This window comes from Grampus griseus (assembly GCF_964374135.1).
Source record: "Grampus griseus genome assembly, chromosome: 4".
NCBI lineage: Eukaryota > Metazoa > Chordata > Mammalia > Artiodactyla > Delphinidae > Grampus > Grampus griseus.
In genome coordinates this window covers 45,911,480-45,928,257 of record NC_138997.1, presented here as the reverse complement: position 1 = coordinate 45,928,257, position 16,778 = coordinate 45,911,480, and the positions used below count along the sequence as shown (strand labels likewise).

Below are 16,778 nucleotides of genomic sequence, written 5' to 3'. Positions count from 1 at the left end.
TAATTTTTGGCTGCGATGGGTCTTCGTTGCTGCGCGCAGGCTTTCTTCCAATTGCGGTGAGCTGGGGCTGCTCTTCATTGCGTTGCGCGGGCTTCTCATTGTGGTGGCTTCTCTTGTTGCGGAGCACGGGCTCTAGTGCGCGGGCTTCAGTAGTTGCAGCGCGTGGGCTCAGTAGCTGTGGCTCGCGGCTATAGAGCCCAGGCTCAGTAGTTGTGGCACACGGGCTTAGTTGTGCCGTGGCATGTGGGATCTTCCCGGACCAGGGCTCAAACCCATGTCCCCTGCACTGGCAGGCAGAATCCTAACCACTGTGCCACCAGGGAAGCCTCATTATTTATTTATATTTTCCTTTTCACAGGCACTTAGATTTCTTTGGATGGAAGAAATTTTCACATATTGAGATATGGGGAAGTTATTCTGGCTTACACATGATTTAACTTAAACTTTATGTTAATGGGAACAGCCTCTCTCATAGCCTGTCAAACACTCATTGTACATCTGCTTTAACCATTAAAGTAAAGAATGCTTTTAAAAATCAAAATGGAGTAATTGTGGGTCACATTCAGGATGGAGCCAGGTGGCCATTGTGGATGTGGTTTCAGACACATTCCTGCACCACTGTGAACATAAATTTTCTGAACTGCATCAAACTCAAGGACACCACTAGCCGTTCTCAAAACAGTATCTGCTCGCAGTGGCCAGCTGCAACCTTACGGTCTCAAGGTCTCCCCTTGTAACTATGCAACCATTTCAGATCCCAACCAATCCTTGCTTAACAAGCACTCTTACTTCTTGCCAGCTCCAGTTATAATTCTTGATAAACAACCCACGTAACTAACTGCAACCTTGAGGCTTTTGCCTTTGTATGTCTCCCCCATTTTGTAGTCTGATAAAACACAATTCAAGTGCTCCTTGAATCAGTGTCTCCTAGGCTACAGTCCTCAGTTTGGCTCAAATAAAACTCTTTTCTATTCCTATTATAGATTCTTCATTATTTCCGTTGACACTTCCAATTTTTCCTAACTACAATCCATGTTGCAGTGAACTTTTCTGTATAAATCTCCTTCATGTATGTACACGAGTTCTTCAGGTCAGGGAACCTTCATAGGAGAGAAGTGCGGAATCATGGGGTTTGCACGTCTTTGGCTTTAGTAAGCATTGCCAAGTGGCTCTTCAGAAGTAGTGGTACCAAACAAGAATGAGTTTCCTCTGTGCCATATCTTTAATAAGCCTCCTACTACCCTCTGGAGTTTCTTTGTCTCACCCATTGCGCTCAAACATATTTTCTCTTCCATCAGTCCTTTCACAAATATTGACTGAAGGGAGCAGCTGGATGGAAGGTGACTGAGATATTCCACGTGAAAGCTGGAAAGCGTCTGCACCACGGCACAGAGAGCAGGGATGGAGTGAAAGGAGAGCTCTTTCTGAGGAGGATGGATCCCACTTGCTGACTGATTCAGTGCAAGGGAAGAGGGAGATTTATAGTGATTCTGGAAGGGCTGACTGAGGAGGTGCTCAGTTGTGTGAGATATGAAAGCCAGAAGAACAGCTGACCTTGAGAATATTGACTCCATAGCATCAAAGGCAACTAGATTAATTCTTTTTTTTTTTTTTGCAGTACGTGGGCCTCTCACTGTTGTGGCCTCTCCCGTTGCGGAGCACAGGCTCCAGACGCGCAGGCTCAGCGGCCATGGCTCACGGGCCCAGCCGCTCCGCGGCATGTGGGATCTTCCCGGACCGGGGCACGAACCCGTGTCCCCTGCATCGGCAGGCGGACTCTCAACCACTGCGCCACCTGGGAAGCCCCAACTAGATTACTTCTGATGGAGGAGAAGTCTCACAAAAAGCCTTGCAGGAGTGAGTGGGAGAGGAAAGGGAGGCTGTGTGCTCAGCCTCTCAGCTGAGCGGTTTTAGGGTGAAGGGCGGGAGAAGCAGCAGGGATGACGGGGAGCTGGGAATCAGGTCACAAAGCAGGAGGCCTTCCTGCCACAGAGGGGACTTCATCATGCGCGTCTGGACAGAAATAGCAGGTGGGAGCCAGGGAGAGGTTGCGGGCCACGTGTGAGCAGATGGGATCAACGGGAAGGTTAGAGCTCAGCAAAGACCTATGAACTCTGAAATACGGACTGCAGTATGCTTTCTTTACCTTCTATGGAGCGACCACCTGTTGACCGGAAGAAGACCAGGGCAAATTTCACACCTGACAGAGCATACCATAATAACAAAGAGCTAACATTTAATGTTACTGACAGTGTGACAGGCCCTGGGCTGAGTATTTTATTAAAGTAACTCATTTGTCCTCAAAACAACTCCCAAGGTAGGCAACTCTTTCTATCCTTATTTCACAGACGAGGAAAGTTAGGCACAGAGTGGTTAAATAATGTTCCCAGGGTCACACAGCTGTAAGTGGTGGAGCTGGTATTCAAACCAACACAGCCGGGCTCTGGAGTTAGTGCTGTGAACCACTACACTTCGCTGTTTCTCAATATGCCATCATCGTTGCTCACTCACTAAGCATACATACCCTCACCGAATAAGTGCAACTGTATATAATTCCTCACATTTTTGGTGGTCTTACAGTCAAAGAACTTATTTTTCAGGTTCTTACCTGCAAAAATCAGATGGGAAGACATAAAGGATTTCGTCTTTGGTGATTAATGGGTGAAAAGAATCTCCGTCTGTTCCGTTGATCATATTGCACTCGTCTGCTGTCCACCAGTCAAGTGACCTGTCATTGGGAGACAAGAAAGAGTCCAGAGGGTCACACTTGATTTTAGTCTTTTTTTTTTTTTTAATGGTCAGGACTTTTCAAGACTCAACTGGGAGCTGGCTACCCACAGAATCTTATTCACACGCAGACACAAGGGTGGTACTGGTTGGGGACTGGATCAAGAGGCGGAAAAGCAGGCCCCCGATCCCCAATCAATTCTGACAGAGGCAACAGCCAAAAATCCTTCTTCCCCTCCTCTAAGACAGAGTATCTCACGTAGAGGTTGGGGAATATGCACTTACTTAAAGCAGTGATCCATTTGGCATTTACAGTAGCTTTGTTCACAGCCTGCCCGTGGACAGATGAGCCCTGGACAGATATTGCAGGGAGATAATATTTGTGACAGAGCATTAACTGTCTCCCCCTCCAAACAGCTAAGAGAGGATTTCTTTTGGGTCACAAGAAAGTTTAACCTTGAATCACCTTTATGCTCACTGAGAGCACAGTTGAGATGGCGGGTTTTTAAAAATTAATTCCTTGAAAAATGGTATAAAATGCAAAAGACAGGAAAGGACAGGCAATAAATAGTAATTCTTCTAACTTCTGGTCAAGGTGGCCTTCTAAGTTCGTGAATTGAGGACATCTTCCAGGGCAGTGGTTGACAGAACAAAAAAGAGAACATTTAAAAGGTCTATACCCTACTCAAACACAAAAGAACATCTCCCTAGACAATGAAAGGTGATAACTGCCAAGTTGTGAGTAGGGCTACAACTGCCAGCCCATTGGACTGCAGGTCTGGAAGCCAGGAGAAAGATTTGCAAGTCTAGCTCCTGAGGTTAATGAGGATTAAAAGTGGTCCAGCAAGGGTGTGAAACCAGGATCTGGGGGCAGGGATTTTCTGGTCAGCGAGAGAGGCCGAAGAAAGCAAAGCTGAGCTGCTGAGAGGCAGAAAGCCCCAGGCACAGCCTCACATCCAGAACCTGAGTCAAGCTGCCTGCTGACCCTTTGGCCAGATCTGTGATGAACCCTGGGTAATCGTGAGGTGGAGACCCACCATGTGTACTGGTGTTGGGGTTCCTAGGTAGGCTACATGGAGGCAACTGCAAAAGTGTTACCTAGGGAGAGGTGAGAGGATAGATGGATGGTAGAATGGATGGATGGATAGATAGATAACAGACAGACTTCCCAAATAATTATTCTGCAAGTCAACATTTTTTTTAATGAAAGAAACTTATACTAAGAGATAGGCAACAAAATCAACAATGAGATGAATTCACCTGAGAAGAAATTAAAATAATTGAACAATCTGGCTAATAAATATGTTGTTTAGTATCCTCAAAGAGACAAATGGAAGAATAACATCTGTTAAAAAAGAATGGTAAATTATTAAAAACAAACAAAAAAGAATGAGATAAGAGTAGTGAGACCCAAAGAATGAAAAATAGAAACCTTCAGAATAAAAACACAATAAAAAAGTTTTCTGAAAGAAAAACTCCATATAGGGATAAGCTCTAGACTGTAGGTAGTTGGAAAGAACTGGCTAACTGAAAGATCGCTCTAAGGAATTTATACAAATATAAGCTCAGAAAGATTAAAAATTAAAGGATCAAGATACAGAGAATATATCAAGAGGCTCCAATAAATATTTAATAGGAGTTTGTGGGAGGGTAGTGAGAATAGAGTGAATAACAGAGAAGCAATAATTTAAGAGATAATGGCTGAAAGTTTTCCAAAATTTATGAAAGATACGAGACCTTGGATTGAAAGTATGCCCCAAGGGCCAAATAGAATAAATAAAATAAATTCAAATCTAGATATGTTGCACTAAAACTGCAAAAGGCCAAGGAAGAAGATAGATATCAAAAGCCAATGGAGTAACATCTTCATAATTCTGAACTGTCAACCTAGAATTCTATACCCAACTAAAACCATTAACAGCTGAAAGTGCAATAAAGATATTTTTAAACATGCAAAGTCTAAGAAAGTTTACCACCCACAGATCCTCACCAAAGGAACTACTAATAGAGTGTTTCCCAACCTAGTAACATTTTGAGCCTGATTAATTCTTTGTGGGGGACTGTTCCGTACACTGCAGGATGTTTAACAGCATCCCAGGTCTCTACCCAGTAGATGCCAGTAGCAACCTCCAGTTGTGACAACCAAAAATGTGTCCAGGCATCACCAAATGTCCTCTAGAGAGCAAAATTGCCCCTGTTTAAGAACTACTGTACTAATGACCTTCAGCAAGAAGAAAACTAAATCCAAGGGGAAGATGTGAGAAGGAAAAATAATAATAAATTGATAAAATATGTTGGTATATTTACTTATTCACTATAAAAATAATGAAATTTTACTTATATTTGGCTTCCGAAGAAGGTGAAACAAGTTGTAGACAAGAATAACATAGAAGGTGTGGGTATTAAGAAATGGGTAAAGTTATTGTCTCATTTGAAGAAGAGAGATAATAGATAGCTTTAGATTCTGTTAGAAAAAAAATTGTTAAAGACAATCAAAGGGTAGAATAGATATAAACCAGCTAAGGGTGAAAAATAATGTCAAAATGGGTCTCAATATATCAAATAATATATCATTATATCATAAATGTATCAGTAATTACAACATGTATATAAAAGGATTAAACTCGCCTATTAAAAGGAGAAAGAAAATATGGAAAGAAAATAACAGATTGGGTTTAAAACAAAATCCAGCTATATTCTGTTTACAAGTAAATCTCCTTCCCAGCTCAGTACCCAGTCATCTAGTTAACCCTCCAAAGGCAATACTGTTGCCAGTTTCTCATATTCTTTTAGGGTTCTTATATCCTTGGGAATGTGTGTGTGTGCACGCATGCGCTCCCTCATGCATGTGCAAATGTATGTGTATGTACCTGGATACGTGTGTTTTAAAAAATTTAAATAAACTTAAAATTTAAAAACAGTTTTTGCTTTACAGAAAAGTTGTGCAGGTAATATTCCACGCCAGTTTTTTTGCCTGTATTTCTGGGAAGCTGCGAAGTAAATTTAATGTTCAAGAACAAAATCCCTTTTACCATAGTTCCTGAAGAATTAGCCTCCTTTTCTCTCGAAGATTCCTAATTTCTATGACTTAAAAAAGTCATTCTGCTTTATGTGTGGCTTTATTGCAAGCTGCCTCAGTCCCTATTTGGAGGTAGTTTGTTTATAAATTATAAACATTAAAAATATTTTGAAATGCTATAATGCTGAACTCAAATGTATTTCATCTTAAAAAAAATACACAAACAATGCAGAATCACTAAATTAAATTTAAAAAAAGAACCTCTCTCCTTCCCCCAAAACAAGCAGTGATTTGAGAAGTATTTGCGCTGCAGCTACATATCATTCAATGACTAAGCGGAAGAGCAAAACTTTTCATTGGCTTGTGATTCCCAATCTTGATTTACAAGATAATAATTTTACATATTTACACTATATTATTTATATTATAGGATATTTTACATAATTATAGATTTTTTTAATTTATAGGTTTTTCATCCAAAAAATGATAGTGCTAAACTTCTTTGAAATAAAGCAGAAGTGGACGTTCAATTAAATGAAAATTGAAAAAATAATTACACCAATAAATCTTTAGACTTACGTTTTTCCATTCCATTCCACAATCTTGGAAAAGTTAAGGTAATTGTCTTCTCCAGTTAGAAAAACATAGTCTCCATCATTAGTCCCATTTTTCTGAAAATAAGTGAATATGGTCATTTATAGTAACTGTGATGGTTCATTTCATGTGTTTACTTGGTTAGGCTATGGTGGCCAGTTGTTTGGTCAAACAATACTCTAGATGTTGCTGTATTTTGTAGATGTGATCAGTTCGGTTTCAGTAAAGGAGATTACTGTTGATAATGTGGGTGGGCTCATTCAATCAGTTGAAGCGTTTAAAAGCAAAGTCTGAGGTTTCCTGGAGAAAAAGGAGTTCTCTTCTTAAGACTGAAACATAGAACTCCTGCCTGGGCTTCCAGCCTGCTGGCCTGTCCTATGGATTTCAGACTTGCCACTTGCCAGGACCCACAAGTGCATAAGACAATTCCTTAATATAAATTCCTGAACAGATATATAGATCTCCATTGATTGTGTCTTTCTAGACAACCCTAACTGATACAGTAACTAACACATTTAATCTGTATGAAACTGCCCTAGTTGGGCCTAATTGAAACTGCCCTAGTTGGGCCTAATTGAAACTGCCCTAGTTGGGCCTAATTGCCTCATGAGACTGAACCACAACTAGGGAATAGAGGAACTATTTTGCTAAATCCCATATTAACCATATTATTACTTTATGGTTTTAAAAAGTATGAGCCCAATTAAATAATGGACAAAGGATTTGAAGAGACATTTCTCCAAAGAAAATATACAAATAGACAATAAGTACATGAAAAGATGCTCAATATTGTCAGTTATTAGAAAAATGCAAATCAAAACCACAATGAGATACAACTTCATACCCATGAGGATGGCAATTAAAAAAAAAAGGAAAAGAACAATTGTAGTGAAGATGTGGAGAAACTAGAGCCTTCCTGCATTGCTGGTAGGAATGTAAAATGTTGCAGTTGCTGTGGAATACAATTTGGCTGTTCCTCAAAAAGTTAAACATAATGTTGCCAGGTGACTCCAAAATTCTACTCCTATGGATATACTCAAGAGAATTCCGCTCCAAGGTTTATATCCAATGGTCATACAAAAACTTGTACACAAATGTCCATTTGCAGCATTATTCATAGTAGCCAGAAAGCAGAAATAAACCAAATATTCATCAACTGAAGAATGGATAAACAAAGTGTGGTATATCCATACAATGGAATATTACTCAGCCGTAAAAAAGGAATGAAGTGCTGATACCTGCTACAACATGGATGAATCTTCTAAACATTATATTAAATAAAAGAAGCCAGACACAAAAGATCATATATTATATGATTTCAGATGAATTTCATTCCATTTATAGGGATGTCCAGAATAGGCAAATCCATAGAGATAGAAAGTAGATTCGTGGCTACCAGGAGCTGGTGGGAGGGGGAATGGAAATGACTGCTAACAAGTTGTGTTTTTGGGGGGGGCGGGGAGGGGCTGATTAAAATGCTCTGGAATTGTAAAGTGCTGGTGGTTGCACACCCTTGTGAATATACTAAAAAACACTGAAGTGTACACTTTTAAATGGTGAATTTTATGTTAAGAGAATTATATCTCAATTAAAAAATAAAAAAGCATAAATCTAGGGCCAGGACCCAATTACACTTGAATAGAAAAAAAGTGGTATTAATATAATCCCATTTTTCAATTAAAGTTTTCTTGAGCTGTATATTCTTTCCAAGTTACACTTCTTAATGGCACAGACAGACACATGGTACATTCTTACAAGTTCTTCATCTGGGATGGAGCTTTGATTTCTGGGAAATAGCATGGGTTACTCTGAAACATTTAAATGCTTAACCACTTAGTTTAGACCACATCTGAGTTAAATGGAGGACTTCAAGAAACAACATACATGTATTTATTTTTTAGTATTTTGGTCTGCTTCTTTTCAGTCTTTTTTCTACACAAAATTTGTTTATAGAACTAAGATATATTATATATAACATACACATATAGTATCTGCTATACACAATTTTTATACATATATACAATTGTGTATACATATATACAATTTCTTTACTTATGTGTATAATATATTTCCTGTATTATCGAAAGTTCTTCCTAGGTACAACTTAATGACCCCATAATATTATGTGGAAATAATTTAAACATTTTCTTATTATGAATATTTAGTTTTGAATTGTTTTGCTACTATAAATAATGTATGAATATCTTTATGGCTAAAAACTTTTTCCGTGCTTTTATTTTCTAAATAGACCACTAAAAGTGAAATTGCCAGATAAAAAAACATGAACTTTTTTTTTTTTTTTTTTTTTTTTGCGGTACGCGGGCCTCTCACTGCTGCGGCCTCTCCCGCTGCGGAGCACAGGCTCCGGACGCGCAGGCCCAGCGGCCATGGCTCACTGACCCAGCTGCTCCGCGGCATGTGGGATCCTCCCGGACCGGGGCACGAACCTGCGTCCACCGCATCGGCAGGCGGACTCTCAACCACTGCGCCACCAGGGAAGCCCAACATGAACGTTTTTTAAACTTTTGAAACATAGTATCAAGTTGCTCAAGGTCACCCAGTGGAAACAGCAAGATAAATCAGTTTACATTCCCCAAACGCCTTTTGTTAAACTTTGCTTATTGGATCAACAAAAAAGGGGTTTCTTATCTCTTTTCGCATTTCTGTATTCACACTCTTTTTTTCATTCAGTCATTTTCCATAAAAAAAATTCATACTTTTTGTGAATGCTTTTTTCAATTTTTTTGCCTACTCGGGTTCTTCTTTTTGTCACTTAACACTACTTCACCAACTATGTCAATATATCAACATGGTCCACATACATAATAGTCATGTTGTGTTCCACATGTGAAATTTTACATGAGTTTAAGATATGAGAAAGGACTCCTCTTTAAGGGCAACAATATGAACATACAATTTAGAAGCAAATTCACATAAAAAAATGCTGAACCACCAAATTTTAAAAATGCTTGTGTTACTTCTTGAAGTTCTCCAATGAACTCAGATGTGGGTTAAGCTAAGTGGTTAAGCATTTAAATATTTCAGAGTATGTCCGAGAGTTCTCCCCAGCTGTTACTGGCCCAAGAGTCAGACACTGAATGTCAATGCTTCCCTGTTACTTGCTAGAACTTTTGTTATTTGAGAACAAGCAGGAATAAATAGGTTTTGTGTTATTGCAGTAGGGTTGTGGGTTGAATACAAGGAACATATCACTGCAGGAGGTTGAGAAATGTTCTGAGAATAAGACAACATTCATACCACCAGCGTAATACATGCATAATCTATCCTCCCAGTACAACTGGCTGGACTGGCTGACCTCTCAAGGATACTCCCCAGCCACCATCGCTTTAGACATCCAAGAACCCACACTCACTGGGAGGTGCTTGAACTCTCTTATGCCAAGGAAAACAGAGGTACCCTAAAATCAACGGGTAAAGATTTGCTGATTGGCTTTCCAGTACGCAAATAAGAGCACCTGATATCCAGCCAGGTCCCTTGTTCTCAGGAGCTCTGTGCCAACACTCTGTCTGTATTACCTCAACCTTCTCACTCACACACCCTGTCCCGCACCATTAATTGTTTGGCTGTTTCATCATTAAAGTCTTTGAAGGAAAAGTGTTCAACGGCCTTAACTAAGGTTTTCTTTTTTCATCACAACGTGTATTGGAGCAGGTGGAACGGGCACACAGGCCTAGGGGATCAGAGGGGAATGTGGCAGACGCCACTGAGATTAAGGAAAGATTTCAGGCCGAGCTCAGATGGGTACAGAGCAGGAGGTGCCAGTGAGGTGCAGAAGCCCGTGGTCTGTCCCGGTCTTGAATGAATGACGGCCCAAGTAGGGACCTCTGTGCTGCTGGAGACAGAGTCAGGATTGGCCAGAGCAGATGAAAAACTGAACAAAAAACACCTTTGCCTTTTTACCAACAACACTAGAGACAGTTTATTTGGCTCCCAAATGGAAACATATAGCAGTCATTCATATTAATTCAGGGTCTTTATTTTGAGCCGGTCATGGAAGGGGAAAAAGAATAATGGTTCCTAAAATGTGTTGCAACTTATAGTTTGCAAAGCACTTTTGTGGCCTCTCATTTGGCCATTCTAAGCAGACTTTGAAGTGTAGATACCTTTAGCCTCAAGTTATAAATGATGAAACTGAGGTTCAGGAAAGTCCCATAGCTATTAAGCGAGAAAGTCAGAATGCAAATCCAGGCCCCCTGAGTCTAAGTCTCACGCTCTTTTCCTGCATGTGGGAAATCTACACCAGGTACTAATCTAACTGAGCAATGCCAGGGCTTTTCACTAACAGGGCCTTGTAGAGCTACAGTGGTGCTTGCAAGGAGAGGCAGAGAGGGAAAAACTACAAAGTAAAACCACACATCCTTGCCACAGGAAAGCAAAAGGGCCAATTTTTAAATCTGTCTGTAAATGTGAGGTACATTTTTAACAGGTATTTAAGGATATTAGTTATGTAAGTTTGATGAGGTCAGTGTAAAAACAAAAAACAAGCTATACAATGAAAGTTATCAGAGAAATACTGAGATATTAGGAACAGGATCTACTTGGCAGATGGATGGTAGCCACTGGGACCAAAGGGTGCTTAAGGAAACCTTGGTATCTTTCTGCAGGAAGTTTCCTGGAAATTATTTCTAGGAGGGAGTCTAGTCACAGCTTAACAAGAAATCGGTGCTTCCTCTGGTCCTGTGGAAGCTGGCTCCTGTGAGACGGAAGCTTCTAGGGAGCATCTGTTGGATCTGCTTGCCCAGAGTGAAGGATTTAGGGGTGGTGGGACCCTATTCCTAGGACCACCCTCCTCTTGCAAAGATAATATTTAAAAGTTGTTTACCATTTCGTTTGAACAGTTTTTAAGTTTTATATATCCCTGAAGGTAGAGGGGCAGTATTATTACCACTAAGCAACTGAAATGCTAAGAGATTACATGATGAGGGTGAGGTTCTCCAGTAGTTAGACCCAGAGAATAACCACAAATTTAAAGATGGGGAAATTCATCATAATTCCATATCCTGTCCTGAACCTACCTCTCTTCCTGAGTTTAAGTTTGTCATTTACCAACCTTCCAGCTATCCATTTTACTCGTTTTTTTTTTTGTTTTTTTTGGGGGGGGATAGATTTTTAATTGCTTTTCATTTTAATTCATTGGAAGCTCAGGCAGCAATAACATACGCTTTGAATAATAATTACGTGAATACTGATATTTTGGGGTTCAAGCCAAAGTAAATAAAATCTGCCAAAAATGATACAAAATTCCACTTATAAACAAAAGAAATCATAGACGAGGGACACACAAGAGTTTCAAATTATCCAGCCTCTTTCACAAATGTCTAAAAACCTAATAAGTAGCTCCCACTCTTAATGGACTATCACATCCCTATTTAGTTTCTTATTTGCCTCTGTCAGACTGATCCATGGGTTTAGTCTCCAAGTCATCAAAACAAGACTCGGCATTGGTCACTGAAATTTATGACACTTTGAAAGACTGCACCCGATTAATGGCACAGCACACTCTATATATTTTTCATAGTGACACTCATTCAAAGTCAGCACTGGTAGCATGTTAAAATTGTGGGATGGGCTTCCCTGGTGGCGCAGTGGTTGAGAGTCCACCTGCCAATGCAGGGGACACAAGTTTGTGCCCCGGTCTGGGAAGATCCCACATGCCGCGGAGCGGCTGGGCCCGTGAGCCATGGCCGCTGGGCCTGCGTGTCCGGAGCCTGTGCTCCGCAATGGGAGAGGCCACAGCAGTGAGAGAGAGGCCCGCGTACCACAAAAAAAAAAAAAAAAAATTTTTTTTTCCCCTACTAAAGCACTTTCTTATTTTTCCCATACTCTACAAGAGATCTAGAATTCCAAGCAACTTTGGTCTTCTCCTAGAAGAAACCCGAAGTGAAGATAAAATCTGTCTTGGAATGCCCTCCTCCTAGCTGAACAAAGAATCTGTGAAAAGAAAAATGGACTTACCCCATAGAACAGGCCAAAATAGGGAGAGATGTCAGGTTTTAAAATGTTGATGAGGGATAAGATCTCATCTTTGTAGCCCCAGAGCAATTCATCCACCGTGTGGGTCACAAAGAGCTTCTGCTGATACGCCTTCAACAGGGCCTTGATGAGCTCGTGGAGAAAGGGTAGCTTGGCCCATTCCATGGCGGTCTGAGGAACACAGGCACATTCAGAGAGCAGTGTCCCCACCCCACTCTCCTACTGCCCCTTCAGCAAAGGGGGCTGCAAACGTAAACGTAAAACGTTGAGATCAAACAGCTGAGAGGTTAACCAAAGAGCTCCTCTCTGGCTGAGTGTGAAGAATAAGACTCTTCACTTATTGTCCTTTCTCAGTATTACATTTTGTAACTGTCATTTTAGCATCCTCACTCGCAACTCTCAGAGTTCTCCCAACACCACAGAAGGGGAAAAACTCTTGCAATATATTGGCATCTTTAGCCACAAGGTGGCACCATCTTCCTCCCGATCCGGGTTAGAGGCTGGGTCTCCATAAACTCTGCCCCACTAGCCAGCTGGGCAGGGCCAGACCTGGGATCTAATACTTTCCAGGTCCTGGGTCCACCATAAGTGTCCAGCTGCATATGTAGCGGTCACCCAGGAGTTGGAGTGGGAACCTCAGAGGGGATAGAAGAAGTCTCCTGGGCCTCATATGAACACACAGGAAGAAACTGTGAAAAAAATCCTAAAACTTACATTCTGTCACCATTTGAAAAGGCCACATTTGAAAAACCTCAAAAAAAGTCTGAAACGAACTTTAAAGAAGGGGGAAAATATAAATATATACATACACACACACACATATATATATATATTTTTAAATATATATGTACACACACACACACACACACATATATAACTTAATAGCTCCTAAGGGTAAAACCATAATGGCCTTAACTTAGCTTTTTCCTTTCTTCTAAAATCCACAATAATGAGATTTAAAATGCCTACTTACCAGTGCAGGAATATTTAATGTTCTAAGTAAGTCAACTTTAGGGTCTCCAACAGATTTATCTCGTTCAAAAACATAGGCCTTGTTGCTCACGGCAGATATTGTTGTTCCGTTATCTCCAAATTGAATATCTTCTTTGTTTCTGAGTTCCCTAGAAGAAGAGGATTTCGTTTGAAAATAGGCAACATTTTACTAAGTAACACTTTTCCTTTCTTTCAGCATCAAAGTTATTTTCAATATAACATTCCCAGTACAACCCATATTGCGGGAGACTGCAGATACTGACCCCCTAAACCCTGGAGATTTAAGCTATAATGTGAAAAGGAAATGACGCCCCGGAGAGAGGAAAAAAGTGTTGTTTTGGGCTTCCCTGGTGGCGCAGTGGTTGAGAGTCCGCCTGCCGTTGCAGGGGACACGGGTTCATGCCCCGGTCCAGGAAGATCCCACATGCCGCGGAGCGGCTGGGCCCGTGAGCCACGGCCGCTGAGCTTGCACGTCCGGAGCCTGTGCTCCGCAACGGGAGAGGCCACAACAGTGAGAGGCCCGCGTACGGCAAAAAAAAAAAAAAAAAAAAAAGTGTTGTTTTCATTCTTTCCCCTCATAATTTGGGAAATGCAATGGTCAAGGGTCACCTTAACTAGGGAATCAAAGCCAGTGAACTCTCTCCTGGGTTATAGTTTGGTCCCAAAATATTTTCAAATTTTTCAGTTCATAAATTCAATTTCAATGTGTTTACCAATGTCTTTTTATTTCTAAGTTGAATTCAATTAAAAATCCATTGAACAAAATGAGTGCCTAAGGTTTAGTAAATTAGAGGAGTTCACTCCTAGCTTTGATATCCATTTCAGCTTGGTGTCTGTGAGTGCCCCCAGATGAGGTATTAGCAAAGTTGGTAGGAGGTGTCTGGTGCCAGGCCTGAGACTAGGGTGAGGGAAGTGATGCACCTGCCTTGGGTACAAAATGTAAGAGGTGCCCAAACACTCAGTAGTCAAAACAAATAATACTTTAATGCAATTTTAAAAGATCAAAATTAATGCTAAAAATTCATGATGAACAAAATATCAAAATTTTATATAAAAACAGGACTGATGTTTTGACAATCAAATGCCTCATGCCAGTCCTGAGTCTGCCTGGTCCATAGTAGATGGTCACTAAATTGCCATGTCTATTCCTTCTCTGCCGCTTACCTGTTCTTCTTCCTGTCTCATCAAGGGCTGTGTTGTCTCACCTGGTAGCCCTGTGTCTCCTGAACCCTTGAACTGTAGCTAATTGGAACTGAGATGTGTTGTAAGGGTAAAATACATAGCAGATTTCAAAACCAGTACCAAAAAAAAGAAAAAAAGAATGTAAAATATCTCAACTTTTTTATATTGATTACATGTTGAAATGATACTATTTATTTTTTAAATTGAAGCACAGTTGCTCTACAATATTATATAAGTTATAGGTGTACAGTACAATACAGTGATTCACAATTTTTAAAGGTTATACTCCACTTATAGTTATTATAAAATATTGGCTATATTCCTCGTGTTGTACAATACATCCCTATAGCTTATTTTATACCTAATAGTTTGTACCTCTTACTCCCCGACCCCTCCCCCCTTCCCTCTCCCTGCTGGTAACCACTAGCTTGTTCTCTATATCCGTGAATCTTTTTTGTTATATTCACTAGTTTGTTGTAGTTTTTAGATTCCGCAGATGAGTGATATCATACAGTATTTGTCTTTCTCTGACTAATCTCACTTAGCATAATGCTCTCCAAGTCCATCCACACTGCTGTAAATGACAAAATGTTGTTGTTTTTTATGGCTGAGTAGTATTCCATTGTGTGTGTGTGTGTGTGTGTGTGTGTGTGTGTGTGTACCATATCTTCTTTATCCATTCAGAAATGATACTATTTTAGACGGAATGAGTAAACTAAAAATATATTATTAAAACTAATTGCATCTGTTTCTTTTTATTTTTTTTTAATGTGGCTACTAGAAAAACCTGGAATGACATATGTGTTTCACATTATATTTCGATTGAACAGAGCTAATTTAGACAAAGGTACGAAGGCATTAGGCAGTGGGGCTACCACCTCCTCCGGAGGCCTTTCCCAACCACAGCCACACGTGGGGTTTCTCATCCCTTAACACCCATGGAGCCTGGCACTCAGTTATAAAATGCTTAGCGACGTCATTTAGATTGTGAAGAAATTAGCTTGAAGCCTCAGGTAGACTGCAAGTAAGCTTAAGAAACTTGTATGCCTCAAATCTTTTCTAGATTTTAAAATAAAAATAGACAAGCAAACAATAAACAAATGCATACCTATACGTAAAAGCAGATGAGCCTTCGTTCTTCTCTAGTACTTAGCACCAAGCTACACACAGTAATATAAATATCTGAGACTTGTACAGCTCTTCCAAGGGTTTGACCACACTACGCCATTTGATATCATTTAATCTTTCTAACAAGCCTGTGGCACACACGGAGCAAGTATTTTTGTCCAACTTTTACAGATGGGGACTCAGGGCAGTGGAAGAGTCAGAACCTAAGCTCAAGTCTTCTAATTCTTGCCTAGTACTCTCTCCTCTGAATCAGATGGTCTCTCCTAGTAGGTGCTTACTAACTGTCTGTAGGATGAAACCGATGAGTGCCTCTAGCAATTGCCAAATCTAAATAAGTATGAGAGAAGAAAAGTCCACGCTCTTCCAGTTTGCGAGGAATACGTACAAATACTTGTTAAAAGCCTTGTACAGTTTGCAGTTCGGGGTGTTTGCACTGGACGTTTGGTTGTTAGATACTCACTCCCCTTTCTGCTGGTCAGAGCCCTCATTTTCTTTCCTCTCCTGCACTGGGCAGTGGTGTGGTACCCAATTCCTTCTCCTTGGCCCCGGAATCCTGAGCACAGAGCCTCAGGATGGAAAACACAGTAGACAGATGTTTTCTCCCAGGACGCACAGATGACCCATGGGCTCCTGGGACTTGGGTCTACAAAGCTTCCCCGGCCCCTGCCCCTTTCTTCTTTACACGTTTCCTTGGGAGCTGTAACCCACTTTATAGCCTTCCCATACACGCTCTTTTTACTTAAATTAGAGGTTTCTCTTGCTTGCAACCAAAAACCCTCTCATAGAGAAATCATAACCCATGAGGAAACAGAGATTCAGCTAACGTAACTTTCCCAGGACTAACCAAGAAGTGTCAGACCCGGGTTTAGACTCTTGGTAGCCTGACTTCATGTCCAAGGTCTTCCTTGAGTCTACACCTAAGTGAATGCAAAGGGATTTGTTAGAAGCTGGAGGAAAAGAAGAAATTTCAAAGGCAGATCCCGGTCTGAGCCAAGGCAGGTGCCTGCAGAGAGGGCCCCTCCCCCCCTCTGGTCCCAGAGCCGCCCTCCAGGGAAGGGGAAAGGACAGACTTCTCCAGGAGAAGCTGTGTATAATCGGGGCCCAGGATCCCAGCTTGGCCCTGCTGACCACCAGGGAACTA

At 40.8% G+C, this 16,778-nt stretch overlaps 1 protein-coding gene across 1 annotated transcript in view; it reads right to left on the bottom strand.

Moving 5' to 3' along the window:
- SCARB2 (scavenger receptor class B member 2) overlaps positions 1–16,778 on the bottom strand; it is a 68,806-nt gene that overhangs the window by 15,649 nt on the left and 36,379 nt on the right. The window contains exons 3-6 of the mRNA XM_082653983.1: positions 13,308–13,455; positions 12,317–12,505; positions 6,326–6,417; positions 2,609–2,728 (exon numbers count right to left, since the gene is read on the bottom strand). Coding sequence (XP_082510109.1) covers positions 2,609–2,728; positions 6,326–6,417; positions 12,317–12,505; positions 13,308–13,455 — 549 coding nt within the window. The remainder of the gene's footprint in view (positions 1–2,608; positions 2,729–6,325; positions 6,418–12,316; positions 12,506–13,307; positions 13,456–16,778) is intronic.